General features: G+C 34.0%; 1 protein-coding gene across 1 annotated transcript; it reads right to left on the bottom strand.

The window, feature by feature from the left end:
• Positions 1-12751: 12751 nt before the first annotated feature.
• On the bottom strand, positions 12752-18194 carry LOC149402162 (4-coumarate--CoA ligase 1-like). The gene is made up of 6 exons (XM_089609921.1): positions 17477-18194; positions 16544-16897; positions 15360-15558; positions 14111-14324; positions 13893-13995; positions 12752-12960 (listed from the first exon to the last, which is right to left on the bottom strand). Exons 1-6 carry the CDS (start codon positions 18101-18103, stop codon positions 12841-12843), a joined length of 1617 nt encoding a protein of 538 aa, XP_089466047.1. The 5' UTR covers positions 18104-18194; the 3' UTR covers positions 12752-12840.
• Positions 18195-22897: the final 4703 nt, after the last annotated feature.

Genomic DNA, 22897 nt, shown 5'->3' on the forward strand with positions numbered 1-22897 from the left:
CTGCCACTTATTGAATTCTCATACAACAACAGCTACCAAGCCTCAATCGGCGTTGCACCGTATGAAATTCTCTATGGGAGAAAGTGCCGATCTCCAATTCACTGGTTTGAAGCGGGAGAAAATAATCTTGAGAAAACAAATTTTATCCGAGACACAACAGAGGCCATCAAGAAAATTCGTGATCGAATGGAAACTTCCCAAAGTCGATAGAAAAGCTACGCAGATAAGAGAAGGCATCCACTGGAATTTCAAGTCGGTGATTTTGTATTCTTGAAGGTAGCACCTCTCGAGGGTGTGATGAGGTTCGGCAAGAAGGGAAAATTGAGCCCAAGGTACATTGGTCCTTTCGAGATCATAGAAAGAATCGGAAATGTAGCCTACCGTCTAGCCCTGAATCCTGAGTTAGCATTGGTGCACAATATGTTTCATGTCTCGATGCTCAAGAAGTACCTACCCGACCCAACGCACGACATAATCCAAGAGCCCATCGAAGTACACGAAGACTTGACGTATGAAGAAAGGCTAGTCCAAATTCTCAATCGTGAAGAAAAGATCCTAAGGAACAAGGTGATTCCGTTAGACAAGGTACTTTGACGAAATCATAAAATAGAAGAAGCTACTTTGGAACGGGAAGAAGACATGAAAACACGATATCCTGATCTTTTCAGAGAATTGTAGTATGTCCAAGTAAGAATTTTTATGTTCTTCTCGACTTTTGTTAATTTTGGGGATGAAAATTCTGATAAGTATGGGAGATTATAAAACCCTTAAATGTAATCTAGTAAAGACTAATGATGTCAAATTCATATTTCATTTCCAAAAATATCAAAAGGAAATAAAAGTGTATATATTAGGTATTATTTTTCTTGATATGGTTATATACGTAAATATAATCGATATATATATATATTAATTATATGTACGTGGATAATATGATAGATATGTATGGTGGGTAATATAATATTATATATATATATATATATATATATATATATTGAATTGAATATAGATACTAACTATATATATACACTTTTTGATATTATGATACGAATATATAAGGGTAATCTAGCAACGTAGCCAATTTCAAACATGGTTTTAAGGATGTAGCCAACGTTTGGTAAATTTTGTAATCTAGCCATTTACAGAAATAAACGGTTAGAAAATATCGAAAATACCCTTATGTAACATAAATCATAGAAACCAAATACTAGCCAACGTTTCAGCTAGCCGAAGTTTACCATACGTAAAATAAACGGAAATTAACAGAAATTAACAATGCAGCGAAAATTAATAAAAAATTAGAAAGAAATATACGCTCAATAACCAACTTTGCCAAATATAATTTTTTTTTTAAATTCTAAATATATACACGTGTATTAACTTCGAAAATTCGTAATGAAAATTTGATCGGCTTGTGAATAACACCGTATTAAATGCGTATTAAAGGAAAGGAAAGAAATATCAATTGATAACACCATCGACAACTTCAAACTGGTGGGCATTGATCGGCTCTACCTACACATATGTAAATTTACCATAATTAACAGAAATTAACAAAGCAGTGGAGATTAACAAAAAATTAGAAAGAAATATACGCTCAATAACAAACTTTGCCAAATATATAATTTTTTTTTAAAATTCTAAATATATACACGTGTATTAACTTCGAAAATTTGATTGATCAAACGTGGGCTACAAGTTTTGTAAGAAAATTCTAGTAGATGATATTATAGTAATTAACATCTTACATAACTAAGACGCGTCATCATTTTTGGCTAGAGTGAAAATTTGGACGAAAAAGTTGGCTATATTACAATTTCAACGTTTCAAGTGGCTTAGTTCGACTAATTTTTCAATATATAATATGATATATTATATTATGTACTGGGAGTATGTGCCAAAGTTAATTATATAAACCAATGATTGAAATCCCGGGGGAACCGGACGGGAACCGGCCGGGATCTTTCTTTTTTGAACTCCCCGGCACTGGAACGACCAAAACCGGAAGTTTCAGGTGATTCCGGGGGAACCGGACCAGGAACCGAGAAGGAACCCGGTTCTCACTTCCCGGTCCGGTTCAGTTAAAAAAAAAACAAAAACCGGGTATAAATACCCGGGTTCGAGTCTTCTCCAGCCTTCTCTCCCTCCTTTCCCGGCGATCTCTTCTCGCCCGGTGTCCTCAGCGGCTCACGGCGTCCTCGTTTTCTCAGCTGAGACGCGCGCGCGAGGTGGCTTCGGGTCTCGGTGGCTGTCGGCCGAGCTTCCTCTTCGCGAGCTCAACTCCGTCTCGCTCTCTCGCTCTCTTCCTCTCTCTCGCTCTCTCGGCTTCTCTCTCGCTCCCGCTCTTCTTCTTCTTCTTCTTCTTCTTCTTCTTCTTCTTCTTCTTCTTCTTCTTCTTCTTTTCTTTTTCTTCGGTCTTTCTTTCTTTCCTTTCCTTCTTTCTTCTTTTCTTTCCTCGTGGGTTTTTTTTTCTTTTTCTTTTGGTTGATGTGCTTTTATTCGGCCATGAAGACTTAATGGCAAAGGTAACTAATGCAGATAAGTGATGAGTTGGCAAGCTCAACCTTATCCTATTAATTACAATCCAACCCCTTATTCCTTATTTTCTTTCAAATGGGTCCTGAAAAATTGTTACAACTAACTCCTCCTCATATAATTATTTAATTAAATCCATAATCGAGCGGATTATAATTATATGATTAGAACCAAGAATTTTCTCATTTGTTCTCGATTAATTCAAATATATTCAAGGTTTCTCGGAAATAATTCTCGTTCTTGATAATTTATTTCTTAAATTATCTCCAGAAAATATTTCCTCGGAAATACTTTATTAATTTAGATAACTCGATAATTCCTTCACTCCTTCCAAGATTTCTCATTACCTTAATATATATAAATTACTCGATAAACTCATTGGACCATAATTCACTCGAGAGACGGAAAAATATAACGAGGAATTTACTTCACTAACTTCCTTCCGGATTCCTTTCACATTGAAATTACTTAGGTCGTTAAAATATATTTTCACTTTCACAATCTTTCTTACATTCGTGAAAATATTCTAAAACCTTATCGACCTTGATATTCTTAATTTCCCATTCTCGATTATTTCATCGTTCCTTCAAGAAATTCCTTGATATTATTTCCTTTGAAATCTTGAAATCTCACTTGAAATGTGAACCGATGGAGTATAGAGAAAATCTTCTCGTTTATCTGAAACGAGAGATGAATGAAATTCTATATAAATTCAAACGAGAGAGAGAAATATAATCTCTTTTATTTATTTGCGAGAGAGAGAATCATATGAAGATGCCGTTTAGAAAATTAGGTTGTGCGGGTCTCACAAATACTGTATGACCGCTGCATACGGTCGCTTTGAGTAGTCATTTATATTCCTTCTATTGAACTTACTTTTTGTTGTGTTTGTAATTTGGTATTGTGTTAAAACATTGTACACTATTTTTAATTTTATGAATTTTATCATACGTACTTTGTATGTTTTTTGTATATTTCTTTTATGAATTCCACTCGGTAAATACGGTATTTGACGGTATTCCTCTACGGTAACGGTAAGTTCAACGGTACCAGTTTCCTTTTTTTTTCCTACTTTCCCCGGTATTCCTTTACGGTACCAGGGGTTACCAGTCAATTCTGAAGCTCGGAACGGTAACGGTATTTCGATCCTTGATATAAACACATGTTGCGCATATGTTTTTGATATATAATATATATATATATAGACGTTTCTCTTTAGTCGGTAGGTATTACTTATATATATATATATATATATATATATATATATATATATATGTATGTTTAGATTAGGTTTTTGCAAAACAACTTTTTTTTTTCTCCTCTATCTCTTTCCTCTTAACCTAAGCAAAATAAAAACCCTAGCCACCCACTGCCCAAACAAAATCTACTCTTTCAAACTCTAAAGCTTTTAGAAGTCGAGTTTCCCTCTTCAATAATTAAGGTATTCTCTTTAAGTTGTTCTTCTTTGATTTATGGGGTTTTGTCTTTTAAAAATTATTTCTTAAAATGCTTACCGTACTTTCAAAACTCGTTTTTTTTAATCGATTATTTTTTAAAAAGCTAGATTTAAATGTCTTCTATCTAAATCTTTAATAAAAAAAATATTTTTATGATATACAGGATATTTTTCGATTATTTTCCAATCAGTGCGCAGACCTGATTCACTGGTCTGGCCTATTTCCGATTTTTCAGGAATTAAAACGTTTACTGTAGATTCTAAAATTATGTTTTTGAATTTATTCTTTTTGAAAATGCTAGTTTTATATGGTTTCTTTTTAAAACTGTAATTGAAAAATATTTTCATTCTGTACATAATATTTTATGAATTTATTACGATCAGTGCGCAGATTTATTTTCGCCCTGATTATTTTTACAATAAAACGTCTTGTTTATATATCTACAAAATTTTGTTTGACCTCATCTTTGTACAAGACCTAGTTCTATATGTTTTTGGTTTTTAGTCCAAATTTTAGAATTTTCGGATGCACAGCGAATATATTTGGAATAAATTCCAAACAGTGCGCATAATTGTTCCAAAACATTTTTTGTTTTTAAAAAGATTCAATATTGCCTTCTTTAACTTTTTTTTTTATAAATAATCTGAGCATATTTTGTGTGTGCCCCTGAAGTAAGAAGTTTTCCAAATATTATTTTTCTTTTACAGTAAATTTTATAGATTTATTTTTCTAAAAAAATATTTTATCGACCCCGAGGGTGTTTTTGTAATTTTACACCTTTAGCCGAGATTTTGAAATTTCCAGAACCTGAGTTGTCTTTAGAACTTCTTCAATAGAAGCTTACTAATATTTTTCCATCACTTAGGTTCCGAGCCGCGTAGCTTTTCGACCCGTCTAGTTTTCCCGAGCCGTCTTTGACCAACGGTCGTAATTTCCGAAGCGAATGGGAGAATAATCTCACTGCAACACGGATTAGTTCAAAACTAAATGGAATGTTATGTGATATGAATTATTTGTGTGTTATGTGTATTAATGTGTGATTGTTTGGAATATGTTGATATGATATGATATGATGATATGTGAGTTTTTAATTAAGTATGCTATAAATTAGAATGGTTATATCACGTATTTTACTTCTATGTAGGTTATCATGTATGTTTATATTTTATGTCGTTCATGTTTTAACGTAACGAACACGAATAACAAGATAAGTAAGCAAGAGAGTCGTACCACCTCGAACTACGGAGGTAATTAGAGGAATTTCTCGAGCCGAATTACGGGCTCACATAGAGAGTTCCTCATATGTTTATGTTATGTGACGGGGTGTTCTATTGGAGGTCGCAGCCCCATGGTTCATTCCAAAGTGTACACTGAAATCGGTACGGCTACTCTAAGGGACCCCCGAATTAAAATACGATAGACTTTTAATAGGGTTTCTCATGTCACGGTTAAATTTAAAATACTAATAACCGGTTCGTGCATTTTTATTTTATTACTTATGTTTTGTGAGTTATAGTTATTCTCGCTGAGCGTTAGCTCACTCTATGTATATACGTCCGTGTTGTAGGTAAACAACATATGAACACATGAGGAGGGTGGATCAACGGCGGCGATAGCAAGAGGGTTGAGTTATGGTTACCGTTTACGAAAATAAAAGATTTCCGCTTTGCTTTCAGTTTTTTAAATAATCCAAATCCAAGGTTTTATTTTTCATGTTTTAAGTTATGCATTTTAATTCCGTTAAAGGTTATGACATTCTTTATGGTATTATCTACAATGGTATTTTTTTTTTGTTTTAGTTTCGATTATGCAACTTCGATTGTTTTTTATTTAGTTCATCAAGTTTTTAAATGAAAATTTTATTTTTAGGTCACGAGTTTTCAAACTTTATATTTTAAGTTATGTTTAAAAAAAAATAAATTTATCTCAAATTTTCTTAAGTTTTAAAAAGTAAGATGGTCGAAAAGTCGGGTCGTCACAGATTTGTTGGTTCAACGGTTTGACTCGCTGTTTCGTTTGCCTTCTTGTACCTCGATCTAACCTACTCAAAGAGAGATGAGAGAGAGAGAGAGCATGACTCGAGATAATAATATAAAAAAAAAAAAAATAAAAAAAAAAATAAAAAAAATCCAAACTTTAAGATCAAATACATAAAGGAAACTATCAGATCTGCCACTAACCTTCAGATCTCGGCGAGCAAAATACAGTTGCTTGGTGATTTAATAAATCGTCTGAACCATATAACTGCTCGGTGATTTAATTAACCGTCCGAACTTTGATCGGTGAATTCTTTACAATTCTTTATCGTGATATTTTTCTTTGAAAATTCATTTTCAACTCTATTGAATTTCTGCTACTTATTTAACTGCTCGATAGAATTTTTTATTTTTCCTTAATAATATCTATGTCTGTTCAATTTGCTACTTCTTTTTTCTTCCGATGTGGTAGTTTTTTTTTTCCTTCCGTTACCACTTTTATTTTAAAAATAAATAAAAAGTAAAAATTAAGTTTTTAGGGTGTTAGAAATACGTTATATTGATCTTTATTACTCATATTATGGTCAATAAAATTCTTATTTAGGGTGTTAATTACTACACAATAAAGCCACATATTAATGCCCATACAGCTCAATTTCCAATTTCAAATGATTTGGATGTAATTCTCAAATGCTACACATTCAAGACAATAAATAAACTCAAAATACACATCACAAATCATAAAATAATATTCAAATACTACCAATTTTTAATATAAACTCATATATCACGTTTATATTTTTACATACAATTAATTAAGGGTTATTTTGCTAACTAACCCAATCAACCTACTAATATTAAAAAATAGCCAAATTTTCATTTAATTAAGGGAATAGCCCATATTTTGTACACTACCTAAATTACCCTTGAAATCTCACTCACCCAACTCAACTTCACTGTCTCTCTCTCTCTCATGATGTCGTCTACTTCTCCAACTATCTCTCCGCCGGCGAACGACACGTCTCCACAGCCTCTGGAGGCTCCGCCGAAGGCGCCGGCCACGTCGAACGCGACTCAGAAGATTCTGTCGCCTCCGCCACCGCAAACAACGGTGACGGTCGACTCGCCGCCTCCACCGACTCAAACGACAATGTCGTAGATTTACAGCCTCCACCGCCTCGCGTTTCACGCAGCAATCGAGCCTCCGACAGAGTGTCCGGCGATGATTAGAGGTTTTCTAAGGTTGTTTGTTTTAAATTGTGGTTCGGGTTCGCTGATGATGGAGTAGAAGAAGAGGATTCACCGATTTTGTTGATTCACTGTAAATTCGTGAATCAGTTAATTTAATTAACTGACTGTTGAGTTAGGTTAATTAATTAACTTGTTGGTTGAATATTAGCTTAGGTTCTAATAGCATTCAATTAATTAACCTAATTCCTAATTCAGACTAAGTTATTGTTTTTGTAAATTTTTTGTGAATTTCAAATCCTTCACGAATCAGTTAATTAATTAACATAACTCACTCCAGTACGTTAATTAATTAACTGATTCGTGAAGGAAGCGAGGGCATTATGGTATGAGCAAAAAATATGGGCTATTTGCTTAATAAAAATGAAACTTTGGCTATTCTCTCAATACGAATAGCAAATTTGGCTAGTTACAACAAATTTCACATTAATTAATGATATAATTTATAATATATTTTTAAAATGATTACAAATTATGATTAGTTATATCTATGTATATATACATGTATAGGAATATATGTATATATATATATATATATATATGCATACATATTCAAAAGGTTGATTATTTTTCTTTTTAATGTATATAATTGTAATGACTATACATATTTGTATGTATTATGAAATATAAATAAGAAAATATTGCTGATAGTAAATAAAATAAATAAGTAAAGGAAATAATGAGTAAAGAATAATAATAATAATAATAATAAGTAAACGTAACAACGAAATAAAGAAAAAATAGAAAAAATAAAACAAAGGTAAAAAATGTACACATACATTTATTTAAAAAGTGAACAGTAGAAGCAAAGCAATCAAAAGTCCCATAGCAAAAGTCCCACATCGACTATGTATAAGGAAAATTGAAGTTTTAACTCTTATAAAGATGAGAAAGTAATTGTTTAAATGGACATGTAATAAGTACAAATTTTTTTAACATAAAATCTAATTCTGGCGATCACGATCTCTAGCGAACATGGACTGGAAGAATTTATGAGTTTTTCCTTATTTAGATATATATATTAATCAAAGTACCATTAATCTGGAGCTTGTTCATTGAGGTCTGACTAACCACCTATGCGACTACGTCTCACTAAAGCTCGACAATCCCTTCTACAGCACCACACTTCCTCCATCTACGGCTGCCCCGACAACTCCTCAGTGAGAATCCACTGCAACAGTAATAAAATTTGTAATAATATTAAGTAGAAAACTATTTTAAGCTCTATAGTTTCCACTATTCGTGATAAATTTTCATTTGGTTTTAGGTTTTTATTCACGTATGTAACCCCGGCAGCTTCTCAGTGGTAAAGTTTGATAGTGTGTTTTTAAAAAATAGCCAACTTCAACTAATAAGCTTTTGATATAGCAATTCGAGGTTGTCATCGATTTCGCTCATCTGCAATTCCTTTTCAACAGATCGCATGTGAAGAAAGTTGAGTAACATTATGTTTGAAATTATGAATGGATTACTTTTATTCTAACAATAGCGTAGTCTCCTAGTGTTATAGGAAGTTTGTGTTTACTTTGCATCTATTGCTATCTATATTTGTAATATTATAATATCAATTGTGAGAGAGTGTTATAGCTACATATTTTCAATGTTATAGGAAGTCTGTGTTTACTTTGTATGAAATTATATCTTTTGAGTAACATTACATTGAGTAACTTGTTGGTGATTATTACACTTTGGTAATCATATTAAGTGCGGAAAAGATTAATTACATTAACAAGAGCTAATTAATATTATGGTAATCTGACAAGATCTAGAATTACTTATTAATTATTCATGAAAGCAATGTCAACCAACGAATAAGAGCTAGGTTCAGAGGTAACACTTACATGATTTGGATCAGCTACTGAATCTTCAAGCTTTGACTCATCCTTCTTCAGTCTTAAAAGACTAGACGCTCTGAACTCGTCAGTGATGACACCGTAATCTTCCGAGACGTAATCTCCGATACGAATAAGAAAGATGAGTGGGCACAATCTTTATCTCACTACGATCTACAACGAGGCGTTTATATCGTATCGTGTTTATGAGATTGGAATTACGGTGTTCCAAGAGGGATAGAAGGGCGTCGGCCAAGAGAGGGAGGGAGAGACTCTTGGTTGAATTTTCTTAATCAAAGAAGTGTGTTTATTGCCTTCTCATGAACCTCTATTTATAGTAGTGGAAATGATATATTTTTGGTAGTTTCCAAAATATTTTATTTCCTTTTATTGTGTTCACACCAGTGAATCCAAGCTTGGCCATTAGATTTTATCTCATGAATCCTACTTTCCCTCTTAACCATCAGATAAATATCTATGAGATTTTATTTATTGTTTAAATAGAGAATATTTATTAATGAGAGAATAAATGAAATATCTTATTATTTCCTTTTAAATATTATTCTCTATAAATATTCATGAGAGAGAATAAAGGATTATATCTTATTTCCTTTTAAATATTTTTCTCTCTCCTTTATTTAAACAACTAAGGAGAAAATATTGGTAAGTACCAATAATAGCATGGACGAATTTTGGCACACGGCCAAGGGGGGACTGACACAAATCCCAATGCCCGAAACCCCTTAAAAAATCATGCACCTCAATATGTGCGAGGCCCAATTGCTTAAAACAATTATTTATTTACTTGGTCCAACAATAAACAAATAAGTAATTGATTAATTATTTACTTGATCAAACAATAAATAATTAATACTATCATAAATAATTATTTAATTATGCAAATACCAATATTTCAGAACGGATGTTGTCAATCACAATTATTGCTAGTGAGATTATAATAATGAAAACATTATTATTCAAAAGTTCTTATCCGCCTATATCAGTCGAATCGGGGACTATGGACCCAGTATTAGAAGCTTAACAAATCCGATGAAAAGGCGAAAAAATCATTTATCTTTTCTACATCGATTTGTCTAATCTTGGTCAAACTCCAACTTGCAAGCCAAGACTGAATCCTCATTGGTACTAGAATTATATTTATTTATCTTGACGAGTATCCAATGATATAGTCAGTTCGTGATCAAAATCCTCTAAGTTCAACCCGAGTCGAAAAAATTCAATTATTCCATTATACTTTTCTTTACACCTATAAGCCCTAAGCATTGTTGTTTCCCCAGCGAATGATTCTTCAGAACGTACAAACTTCGGAAGTGCGCGCAATCTATCGGTTCTGGAATCAACCCTTAGGTGAGAGAACATTTACATTCTTTCAGGAAGATTGGATTCCATTTATGTAAATCACTTCCCACTCGAACCATGTTCCGCAATGCTCCCAAGACATAAGCTGTGATTAACATGATAGTGGCATTTTAGCGAATGAGTTGAAGAGTGCGGTAACATAATCTAGTGTCCATGATCACTTCAGGATATAGATCAAGTCTCACTGTGACCATCATTTGTGATCTCAATAAGTGTGTCGTAACGGTCCTTAAACAACACATCTACAAGCAAGATCTGTCCGGGTCGTACACTTACCACAAGTGTAGAATGCTCCCACTAAGTGATCAACCTTCACTTGTGTTCCACATATATGATTTCAGATTCAGCTACCCAGGCATGAACAATCATTGACCAGTTTTAGTTCACCGCCCCAGCTCAAATGTCGTGCATGTGACTCAATCTGACACGGAGACTATGTGTTGATGAATGTTTGATAAATCTTAATATATAAGTAATAACGCTTTCGATTCGAATAACTTATAAATGTAAAAATTTTATTTTATTAATATTTCAGCGAGAATTTACAAAAGCATCTTCTCGTGGGCAAGAATTCCTAACATAAATCACTTCCCACTCGAACCATGTTCCGCAACTCCCAAGACTTAAGTTGTGATTAGCATGATAGTGGCCTTTTAGCGAATGAGTCAAAGAGTGCAGTAACATAATCCAGTGTCAATGATCACTTCAAGATATAGATCAAGTCTCATTGTGACCATCATTTGTGACCTCGGTTAGTGTGTCATAACGGTCATTAAACGACACATCTACAATCAAGATCTGTCCAGGTCGTACACTTACTACAAGTGTAGAATGCTCTCACTAAATGATCAACCTTCACTTGTGTTTCACATATATGATTTCAGATTCAGCTACCCAAGCATGAACCAATCATCGACCAGTTTTAGTTCACTGCCCAAGTTCAGATGCCGTGCATGTGACTCAGTTCGATACGGAGACTATCAGTTGATGAATGTTTGATAAATCTAAATATATAAGAAATGACGCTTTCGATTCGAATAACATATAAATTTTATTAATATTTCAGCGAGAATTTACAAAAGCATCTTCTCGGGGGCAAGAATTCCTAACATAACTATGGAAGACCTAAAAAAGCTGATTGCAAAGTGTGCAAAAGGATGAGACATCATAACTACGGTAACGCTTGGGAGGGCGAGCCACACAGAGTCATCGACATAACTCCATTGGGCTTGAGATTGAGACCTCGCCGCTTGTTCTAGAGATGGCTAGGTTTGACTAACCACCGCGATGACTAAGTCCCACTCAAGCCCGACAAACCCTTCTATAGCACCACACTTCCTCCATCTGCCCCAGGCATCATCAACATCATAAGGGCTGCCCCAGCAACTCCTCAGTGAGAATCCACTGCAACAATAATCAAATTTGTAATAATATTTGAGAGAAAACTATTTTGAGCTCTCTAATATCCACTTTCCGTGAGAACTTTTCATTTAGTTTTTATTCATGTATGTAGCCCCGACAACTAATTGCTAATTGCTTCTCTGTGGTCATGTGCTTCAATTCAATCACCTTTTTCTCCACTAAATCTCTGATGAAGTGATTTCTGATTTCAATGTGCTTAGTTCTCGAGTGCTGGACTAGATTCTTCGAGATACTCATAGCATTCATGTTATCACAATATACATGAAGGACAAACAGTTACCCAATAACCACCTAGAGCAATACACGATGAAGACGGTTATGGAAGAATCGTCTAGGACGTGGGGACTAATCAACGCACCTCCAAGCTTTGCCCCCATCTATAAAATGAAAAAACCCCATCCAATGGAGGGGAGTAGATACTCTTACTCACTCGCCCTTCAATTCAGTGTGAGTATGGCCAACTTTTTTCTATTTCCTATGTTTTTTTTTTCATATGTGTGGATGAAGTTTTATTGTAGGCGAATTAATTTACACGTCTTTGATGGTTGTTTTGGTAACAATATACATTGTTTATTGCTTAAGCAATTATTTATGAACCGTTCGATCCTTCGTGGATTCTAAGCGATTATTTGGTGTTACTAGTCAATATTTCCAAAATCTTATTATAACGGCTAATTTTTTCGTTCTGCTCAGCTCTATTAAATAATTATATAACCTTAACTTATGGTCTTGTGAGTTTCGGTATGATTTTAACTATTCATATTCGATATTCGTGTATGACAAGTTTTATTAGTACTCCCCTTATTAGATATGTTATTCTCCTTTTTTTTTATAATAATTAAATGAGGATTGTGTTTAGTCTAATAACAAAAGGTAGTAACGAGATATGTTACAAGACCACTTTTAAAAAATAAAAATTGAAATGTATTCATTACAGAATTCTCTCTTCATCTTGAGAAATGAATTCGGGCACGATTTAGAAACAAGTATTCAATTTGAAATCCCTGCGGCAAGTTTTGCTCTCAAGTCCTTCCTCAATATTTTTCCCGATGGCGACTTGGGAATTACTTCTGTGAAAAATACTCGGCTTATTCTTTTGTAAAACACAACCTGTGCATAAAAACACAAATAAAGTGATGCCTTTATAATCACTAGTTTTAGACGTTATCGAAACAAAAGGCATTGTAAAGTAATAATAACAATGATAATGATAACACATCCACTTAGGCTTTGCTAGTTTAAATGGTAGGGTTTAATTTAAATTAACAAAAAAAAATTAGAAAAATAGTCAAGTTAAACATAACTACTTGGTTTAGATTAGAAGTTAGACTGGGTGTTTGGAAGAAAGTTACAATCGAAAGACTGAAGTTAAGTAGTTGTTTAGTAACGTAACGATCCAAAAAATATATATAGTAATACTAATTATAAACGAGTTACTTTAAAAATAATTAATTGCAGCATTCAAAAATAACATTTAATTACTATTATTTATTTATATACATATATATATATATATATCTTTTATATTCAAATTCATTAAATTATACATATTTTTACGGACAATTTGACCAATAGTTCGATAGTTCGCACTCATTTTAAAAAATAGTTCAGATATTATTTTATTAAAAAAAAAATTCATCATACTCGTAATAAATTAATTAACTAAATAGTAAACTAAATTTGTCTTTTAGTTAATTGATTTACTAAACTAACATACGTCTACCTAGATTGTCCAGAGTCAGTGAATCTTTGTCAAGGAGTCAAATATTTTACACTAGTAGGTCAGCTTTGTACATATAATATAGAAGTTCTGTGTTTTTTATTTTTTCTATTTCAAATATAGAAGTCTAGTATTTAAGGGGACGGAAAGTAAACTTTTAAAAATAACAAAGACAAAAATAGTAGTTTCTTTTTCATAAAATACAAGTTGGCAGTCTGCTTCAGCTTTTAAATTCCACCCTCTCATCAAATTCAAACTAGGTAAATTATATTTATAATAATTGAAAAGTTGACACAATATTCATGTAATTTATAAAACTTACCTGTTTGGAAACAAACTGTTTAATTTCATCCTCGGTGACCTCAGAGCCCTTTGACTTGACAACAAATGCAACAGGAACCTCTCCAGCTGCTTCATCCTTCATGCTGATAAAAAAAAAAAAAAAAAAAAAAAAATACGATGAGTTGATTTTGAGTTAGCACGACGACAAAAATGATAAAAAAAACAAAAATTAATAATAGTAATAGTAACAGTACTTACGAGACGACAGCGACATCGGAAATGTTTGGGTGAGTGAGAAGCAAGGCCTCAAGCTCAGCGGGAGCCACTTGAAAGCCTTTGTATTTAATGAGCTCTTTTAAGCGGTCCACAATGAAGAGCTCGTCATCGTCGTCGACCAACCCTATGTCCCCCGTGTGAAGCCAACCTTCTTCGTCTATCGTATTCCTTGTGGCTTCCGGGTTGTTCAGATAGCCTGGCCATGTCATTTCACATCAAACTCTTAATTAATTATGAAGATTTAGTTGTGCGATCATTCGAATCTTGTCAGAAAACATATGTTGATTAACAGAATATATTCTCATTCAAACACAAATTTCGATAAATTCTTTGCAGCAACATGTGTTCCTTGATTCTTTTTATTAAAAAGCCAGCTAATAGACGTATAAGATTGACGAAGGTATTGATTTTCTTCCCATGACTCATGAGAGGATGATACACTTTGAGTTTTTTTTTTTTTTTTTTTTCCTAAATGTCATATTTAGCTTATCATGTTACATGCTTCTCATTGGTTGAAAAAAAAAATAAGACCTATTTTTTGCTAAGCTAATGGTTAAACAATTTGCTCTATAGAGCTAATTTGCTAAGCTAAATCAATAGCTAATATACAAAACAATGGTAAGCAAGTAGCTTAAAACTTTTGATATTTACTAGCAAGTCCCTCCAAATATTAAGCAAATGACCATCAAAGATGCTCTAAGTCTGTTGATTGGATATATTTTATTTTTCATATTTTAAGTTAACACATGTAAAGAGCATGAAAATCATTATAAAATAATTACTTTGTGAAGAAAAAAATTAGGAGATTTATAATACTCGATGGTGGTAAAAATACTCGATGTTTAGACAAAACACTACTTATATACTCATTCTTTTTTTTTCTTGGGCAAAAATACTCAAAGTTTCAAATTTAGTTACACGCAAATACTTTGCCGTTAAAATTTATGTTAGCACTTAACGGTCCGAGTAGTAACGGACCCACTATAACGTAACATGTGGTATTTTTGCCAAAGATAAAAAACTTTGAATATATAAGTAGTATTTTGATCAAACATTAAGTATTATTGCCACCATTTCCCCTTTCAAGAACAAAGACAGAATGAATTTTAATATATATATTTTGAAAAGGTAAAGTGCTATATATATTTTGATATGATGGTCAATAATGCAACACAGAAAAGAGTTGTAGTCCAACACATAAAAAAATGTCTTATATAAATTTGAAATGTACCTTTCATGATTTGGTCGCCTCTAATGCAAATTTCGCCGGGCTGATTGCGGGGCAACGAGGCTCCTGTTTCGGGGTCGACAATTTTCATCTCCGCATTTCTGACCACAGTTCCACATGCCCCTGATTTCACTTCAAATGGTTCCTTCGCAAACCCCAGCGACATCGTCAGCACCGGCCCCGCTTCCGTCATTCCATACCCCTGAATTTCGACATTCAAATTACCAAGCTTTGTTCACTCTCATTGTTATTCTACAACATATGTGTCTAAGACTTGAAAAAAAAAATAGAAAGCTTGATGTTAATTTTGTAGATAAAATGTTCCACACATTTTATGTGATCACTAATGAGCATAGTCTGGCTGGCATTGAACATGGAACTTAATTGTCTGATCTATAAAAAGGAGTATGTATTTTTCCATAAAATGTCTGATCTACCATAATTGTGCCTACGTCACCCTATATCTGGCTTTTGTATCGCCACTAACTTAATTGGTTATCTAACATACATGGATCTTTTTCCTAACAAATATGTATTTTTTTTTCTGGAACAAACAATATTTGATTTTTTCCTATCAAACAAATACACTTAGGGGGTCCATTACAAACCACGTCTCCCTTAAATTTATAGGTTTGAAATAGTCAAGTTGTCTATTTTGTCATAAATATTGGCGCACCAACCCTCTCAGCCTTTTCTTCATTGTTCCGCATTATGAATAAATTATTAAAATATAACTTTTATTTTCTTCCATTTCTTTAAGCTTGTTTAATGCACTCAAAAGTCCTTTTTATATATATATATATATATATATATATATATATATATATATATATACATAAAATAAAAATAAAAAATAAAAATAACTCAACTGATCACGATTCTATAAGGTATGGCGTAGATTGTAACACTTTGAGTCAAAATGTTACAATCTACGCCAACATGCTTACCTTACCAAACCAGAATAGGTTTATAAGTTGTTTTCAAGACTCAGCAACCGATTGTAAAAAAACAACTCTAATAATTTTTTTTTTTTAAGTTTCTTAGTTCATTAATTACTAAAATTTAAAATTTGTGCGTAGGAGTGATCACATCATTTATATCTTTTACACCTTTCATGAGTTCCTATAAATTATGAGTTGAACCAAAAATGCACATTAATAAAATGTGGGATAAGCTAGCCAACGTACCTGGCCTAGAGTAACGTTGGGAAACTTGGCTCTCACGGAATCCTCAAGATCTTTTCCCAAGGGTGCCCCGCCGGACTTGAGAAACTTGAGGGACGACAAATCGTGACGGTCCAAATCGGGATGCTTTGAGATCGCAAGCATGATGGGCGGTACGATTGGGGCCACGGTGACCTTGTACCTCTCCACTAGCTGGAGGAGCGACTGGATCTCGAATTTGGGCATTAACAGGATTGCGGCCCCGGCTCTGAGTGCACATAGCAGCACCGAGTTCAACGAGTAGATGTGGAACAATGGAAGCACACACAACACAACATCGTCTTCTGAGTAGTGCAGATTAGGATTCTCTCCGTCCACCTTGGAAAAACAAATCAAAGACGTACGCTTTTTAGATTAAAAATTAAAAAAAATAGTAGATAATAACTATAACCATTATAATAATAAAAAAAATTAAGATGTACGATTTTGATCAGTGATCAACGAAAGTTGTGTGATAAACACTATAATTAGTTTTGTAATTTTTGCATTTTCAATTATAAAAAAAAAAAAAAAAAAAAGTTGTCTTGGCAATCAATTCCAAATTTCTATAACATTGATTATTTTCTTAAATGGTTCATTAGGTAAATAGTTATATTTACAATTTGACGGTGCAAAATAATTCATGTTTCGTAAATCTTAAATAAATAACCACTTTCATATATTTACAAACGTAAATTTTAGGTAAATAATCACTTCCATTTGTCATCTTTATGACTATTTACTTAAGATTTACGAAACGTTGACTATATAATAATTTCAAACGTTTTAATTAGCTATTTTAATTAGTTAATTTACTTCGAGTTAGTGAGCTATTTTTTGTAATAAAAGAATCATAAAAATATTAGAAGTGCCAAAAAAATTGGACAGAAACAGAGAGTAGTTATGCGTAAGCAAAACCTGTTGCGCAACGCTGGTAACGAGACCCTTATGCGTGAGCATAACTCCCTTGGGCAGCCCGGTGGTCCCGGACGAATAAGGCAACGCAACCACATCGTTCGGATCAATCTCAGCCTCATCAGCCAAAGCCTCAGCGCCACTGATCTCCGAGAATGCGACGCAGCCCTCGGGCACGGCCTCGCCGACGATCACCGCCCTCACACCCTTGACCTTCTCGTAGCCCGCCGCCGTGGTCACCACGAGCCTCGCGCCGGACGCCTCCGCCTGCTTCGCGATCTCGGCGGCGGTGCAGAACGGGTTCGCGGCGGTGGTGGCGGCGCCGAGGTGGGACGCGCCCAGGAACGTGAGGATGAACTCCGGCGAGTTCGGGAGGAGGACCATGACCACGTCGCCTCTGCCCACGCCCAGCGACCGGAGCCCCGACGCCACGCGTCGTGCCGCGAGGCTCACGTCGGCGTAGGTGAAGACCTCCTTGGTCGGGCCGTTGATGAGGCACGGCCGCTGAGAGTCCTTTTCCGATTTGCTGCCGAGGCAGTAGGTGTGAAGTGGCAAGTGCTTCGGGATGTGTATGGCCGGGAGTTTCGACCGGTATATGATCTCTTGTTTCCCCGCTTTTGCCTCTGCCATAATTACGAGAGTCTTTTGGAGTCTTTGGTTTGATTAGTGTTGGTAAGTTAATCAAATCGAGAGCTCCGAGGAGAAAACGATGTGGAATGGGGGTATATAAAATGCAGGATATGGTGGTCGTTGGAGAAAGTGGTGTGGTTGGTAGAGGGAGTAAGATGGAAATATTGTTTCCGCTTAGGGGTCGAATTGGAAATGGAGTTGCCAATTTTGGCCGTGTTTGGTCATGCAGTCAATTTCTTGTATTTTTATTTCATTCCACTAATACATTGGATTTTATTTGACTTTAGTAATTTATGGTGCATCTTGGAATACAAAGGGAAGAAAATATTATACAAAGCAAACATTCGAAATTAATTAACAAAATACTAGGCTCTGGTTGAGTTATTCGAGTTTATACGTTTTATAAGCTCAACCCGAAATTTTCTATTTATCATTTTTATAACCCGAACCGATAATAATTGAGTTGTTTTGGTGGGATGTCTTAAATCGATTTGTTTGGATTAATTTTTCACAACAAAAATACAAATTGAATTGCTGAATTGAACTCAACAAAAATCATGCAAATATTAATAATAAATAAATCTTGTCTCATCTCAAATTTTATACTCCAATAAAAAATTATACCTCATGAAAATTCATAAAGTATAATAATAAAAAAGAGTTGTAGAAATTAATATAAAAAATATCTTTATGATCATAACGAGTCTAAGTATTATTTATTTGCCAACTGTCGTGAACACAAAGATACACCTACAAAATCAATTTAAATTTAAAAATGCATTTACCTTTTCATTATGAAATCATACAACATATGGTGTAGTTTTTTTTATGTTACCTTCATAATATTATTAATTTTCCGTGAGAAAAATTCTTTATCTAACAACATCGGGTTGGTTTGGTTGGTTCAACCTAATCTCATGACTATCAAAAATCAAACCAACCCAATACAGTTGCGGTTTGGATTGGTTACAGCCATACCCAATCCACCTTTAAGGGTAGTAACGATGTTGCCTCTGAGCGAGCCATGGTTGAGGGCCACATCCATTGCCTCCAAACGGGCCATAGTTGTTGCCTCTAGACAGCTCATGGTTGTTTTCTTTGGACACACCATGGTTGTTGCCTTTCAAATGGCCATGGCGTCATTCTGTGTCTCGGTAGCTTGAATCATGTCTGGCTTGGATATTTTCTCTCTTCTATAAAATGGGTGTCATTTTCCGATGCCATGAGATGATCTTATATAAATTTACTTTAAATTAAATTGACCTTGTTTGTGTTCCACTATATATGTTTTTTTTTCACTCCGCCCTCACTATGTGTTCATGTCTCCCAAACAAAAGTTCGTACATGAGAAAAGTAAAGGATTCTAATTTATGATTCAAATAATTCTCGGTTCTTCGCTTCTCTAATAAATTTCAAATTTTAATGGAAATTTTATAAGTTGTATATAAAAATAAGAAAATTAGAAGAACTACGCCTTTTAAATGTTGGAATTGCATTAACAATTCATTTTTTAATAAAATAAACAAACTGACTAACATATCAATTAAGCCAAAAAAATCTCTACCAATTAAATCTTGTTTTTGTGGTACCTAACATACTTTAATTGGTAATTTTACACCACTTACAAAATAGAGGTTGTGGGTTCAATTTCATTGACAGCAAAACTGCCATTCATAAAAAAAATTCTAATAAGTTACGTGGGAATTAAATAATTTCCTGCATTTTCTTTAGTTATTTTCAATTAAAATTCAAACATTTAATATTTGTTAGTACTCTTTATATCTCTCTCCAACAATTATCTGGGAAATTATATTTTGACTTTATTCTGCTAATTTTCTCTTTTTCTTTGTTTTATTTTTACAATTTGCAGTCCATTTGTGGTTTATCATTGTTATTAATAGATAGAATTAATCCCATTTTTACCCCCTGAACTCGTACCTCGGTTAAAGGTAACCCCCTGGATTCGAAAATGTTGCAAAACTCAACCCAGAACTCAACACTGTTACAAGGTCCCACTTCCGTCAGTATTTGGACGTTAAATTTCACGTTTTGATGACATGGCAAGATTTTAAAAGCTTTATTCGTGAAATTATGATTTTACCCCCGAGCCAAAATCATTCTTAGCATTAAATTCAATCTATTTCAACCTGCGTGAATTCCACTATCTCTCTCTCTCTCTCTCTCTCTCTCTCTCTCTCTCTCTCTCTCTCCTTTTCCATGTCTTCTTCTTCAACTTTTTCTCTGTCTTCTTCTTCAACCATTGCTCTTCTTCTCCATCGCCAACCAGTAGAAGAAACGAACGAAAGAAAAAAAAGAAGAGACGAAAACAACAACACAGATTCATTGAACGAGACAGCCTCAGCGAATCTCCAAAATCAATCCAAAATTTCGAGTTCAAAACAGTGCAAACCGAGCTCAAACAACGTCAATCACAGATCAATTTCACCAAACAACCTTAAAATCCAAAAAACCCAAATTAGCTGAGGAGAACAAAGAAACAGAGGAGATCAGCAGCGCCAGCGCGGCGAACGCCAGTTGGCGGTCGGAGATTAGCAGAGGGACATGATCGGGATCGCCTTCACCGGCTCCGGGAAGACTCTGGTCTTCGCTCTGCCGCTCATAATGGTGGCGATGCATGAGGAGATCATGATGCCCATCCTCCCCGGGGAAGGCCCGATCGGACTCATCGTGTGTCCGTCTAGAGTGCTCGCTCGCCAGACCTTAAAGGTCATCGAGGCGTTCTTGGTCCCCTGAGAGAGGCTGGGTATCCTGAGATTCGGCAACTTCTTTGCATCGGCGGAGTCGACATGCGATCCCAGCTCGACATCGTCAAGAGGGGCGTTCATATCGTCGTCGCTACTCCCTGGAGGTTGAAGGACTTGCTGGCCAAGAAAAAAATGAATCTCAACAATAGCAGGTACGGATTTTGATTCTGTCATATTGCATGTATGTGTTCGGTGTTGAAACGGTTTTTTTTTTTTTCGTTTTCCATATGGGCAATGAGTTTCAATGTATTTGGGGGGTTATAGAAGCTTGACATGATACAAGTATCTAAATTTGAATATCGACTGTTATGTTTTTCTACACTGCATTTTCTAAAGTTGAATATATATTCTCTCATCATGATATTTGTGGATTTTTTTTCATTTATTTTCTCTGGGTGATCATTGGTTAAATGTAGAGATTTTGATAAAATATTAATTCTGTCATTTTGGTATTGTGGCTTGAAGTTGAAACTTGTACTGAATATGGTTGTCCAAACACGCGAACCAGGAAAGAAAAAAATGCAGAGAAGAAAAGAAGAAGAAGAAAGGAAAGAGAGAGAGGAGAGAGAATAATAGAAATATTTAATTATTTAATCTTATAACAATATTTAAATATTAAAAGTATTTAGAATAATAGAAAATACTCTTATACCCTTTAAACTTTTGTCACGTCATCAAAACGTGAAACTTAACGTCCAAATACTGACGGAAGTGGGACCTTGTAACACGTGTTTGAGTTCTGAGTTGAGTTTTGCAACATTTTCAAGTCCAGATGGTGAAATATAACTGAGGTACGAGTCCAGAGGGTAAAAATGAGATTAATTCTAATAGATATTTGGCTTACTTTCATTTTGTTTGGCAATCATGTGTAACATTCTCTCTCTCTCTCTCTATATATATATATATATATATATACATATACACATTAGTTATTTAAGAACATATACAGACTTTATTTTCTTAAATTCTCTCCCCCACGTCTTTATATTCTTTGCTTAATTAGCCTATTTTAATTATTTAAATTTGTTTATAATGTTTAATATCATTGTTATAAACTATTATAGTTTTAAATAAGCTACAATTCAACTAAAAAAAAAATAAGCTACAATTTAACAAAGTAAAACCGAGTGTGATGGAGAGACAATTTAGGAAAATAAAGTGAAAATATCTATTCATATATAATTATTGGAGAGAGAGAGAGAGAGTTTGCTAAAAACGGAAAGTAGTCAAATATTATTTACTATTATTCTCATGGCATATAATTATTGGAGAGAGAGAGAGAGAGAGAGAGAGAGAGAGAGAGAGAGAGAGAGAGAGAGAGAGAGAGAGAGAGAGAGAGAGAGAGAGAGAGAGAGAGAGAGAGAGAGAGAGTTTGACGATTATTATAAGCAATTTATGACTTTAAAAAAAATTAATCTTGGAAAAAAAAAAATTGAAACCAGATTATTGTACATTTTGACTATTTCTATAAATTAAGACAAACCTAAGTTATTTTGCAAATTCATAAATTTAAATTAACTATTTAGCTACATCACCCTTTTTATAAAAGGGTTCTTCAAATGGATATATTGATAAAAGCCAAAGCGCTTAAATGACGAGAATAGTGCAAATGAAGTTAAAAGCTTCTACAGAAAGAAGATGAGAATTGGATTACAAAAAATCATAAATACAACGAAATAATTTGTGGGTTAACCATCTATGCAGTTAACCATTCATTACCAGATTATTACACTAATCACGAGCGGAAACGTCGGTCTTTGTCTATTGCGGATTGAAGTTTTAGGGGTCTTGCCCGACTAAGATTAGTGCTCAAAGCAAACTATATTTTAAATATGAGATTCAAACATGAAAAATATTAAAAACCAATCCGATTCAAAATCGGGCGGTACAAAAATCAAATATAATAAGTCTAGATTATCGACACATAATAAAAGAAAAAGCAAAACACAAAAAAGAAAATAAAGATAAAATGTATTTTCGCATAGGTCGAGTCTTTCATTGATTAAGACTATCAGAGTTTTCGTATTCC

The sequence above is a fragment of the Urtica dioica genome, chromosome 3, assembly GCF_054948205.1.
Source record: "Urtica dioica subsp. dioica isolate 48M chromosome 3, U.dioica_male_clone48M_v1_H2, whole genome shotgun sequence".
Lineage (NCBI taxonomy): Eukaryota > Viridiplantae > Streptophyta > Magnoliopsida > Rosales > Urticaceae > Urtica > Urtica dioica.

Bases quoted from the DNA above. Each gene is read 5' to 3' on its own strand.
- LOC149402162 (XM_089609921.1), bottom strand. From the start codon at position 18,103: ATGGCAGAGGCAAAAGCGGGGAAACAAGAGATCATATACCGGTCGAAA. The intron at 16,898-17,476 runs GTTTTGCTTACG...TGTTTTTCCAAG, and splicing joins TTACCAGCGTTGCGCAACAG to GTGGACGGAGAGAATCCTAA. The intron at 12,961-13,892 runs GTAAGTTTTATA...TTTTATGCACAG, and splicing joins AACAGTTTGTTTCCAAACAG to GTTGTGTTTTACAAAAGAAT.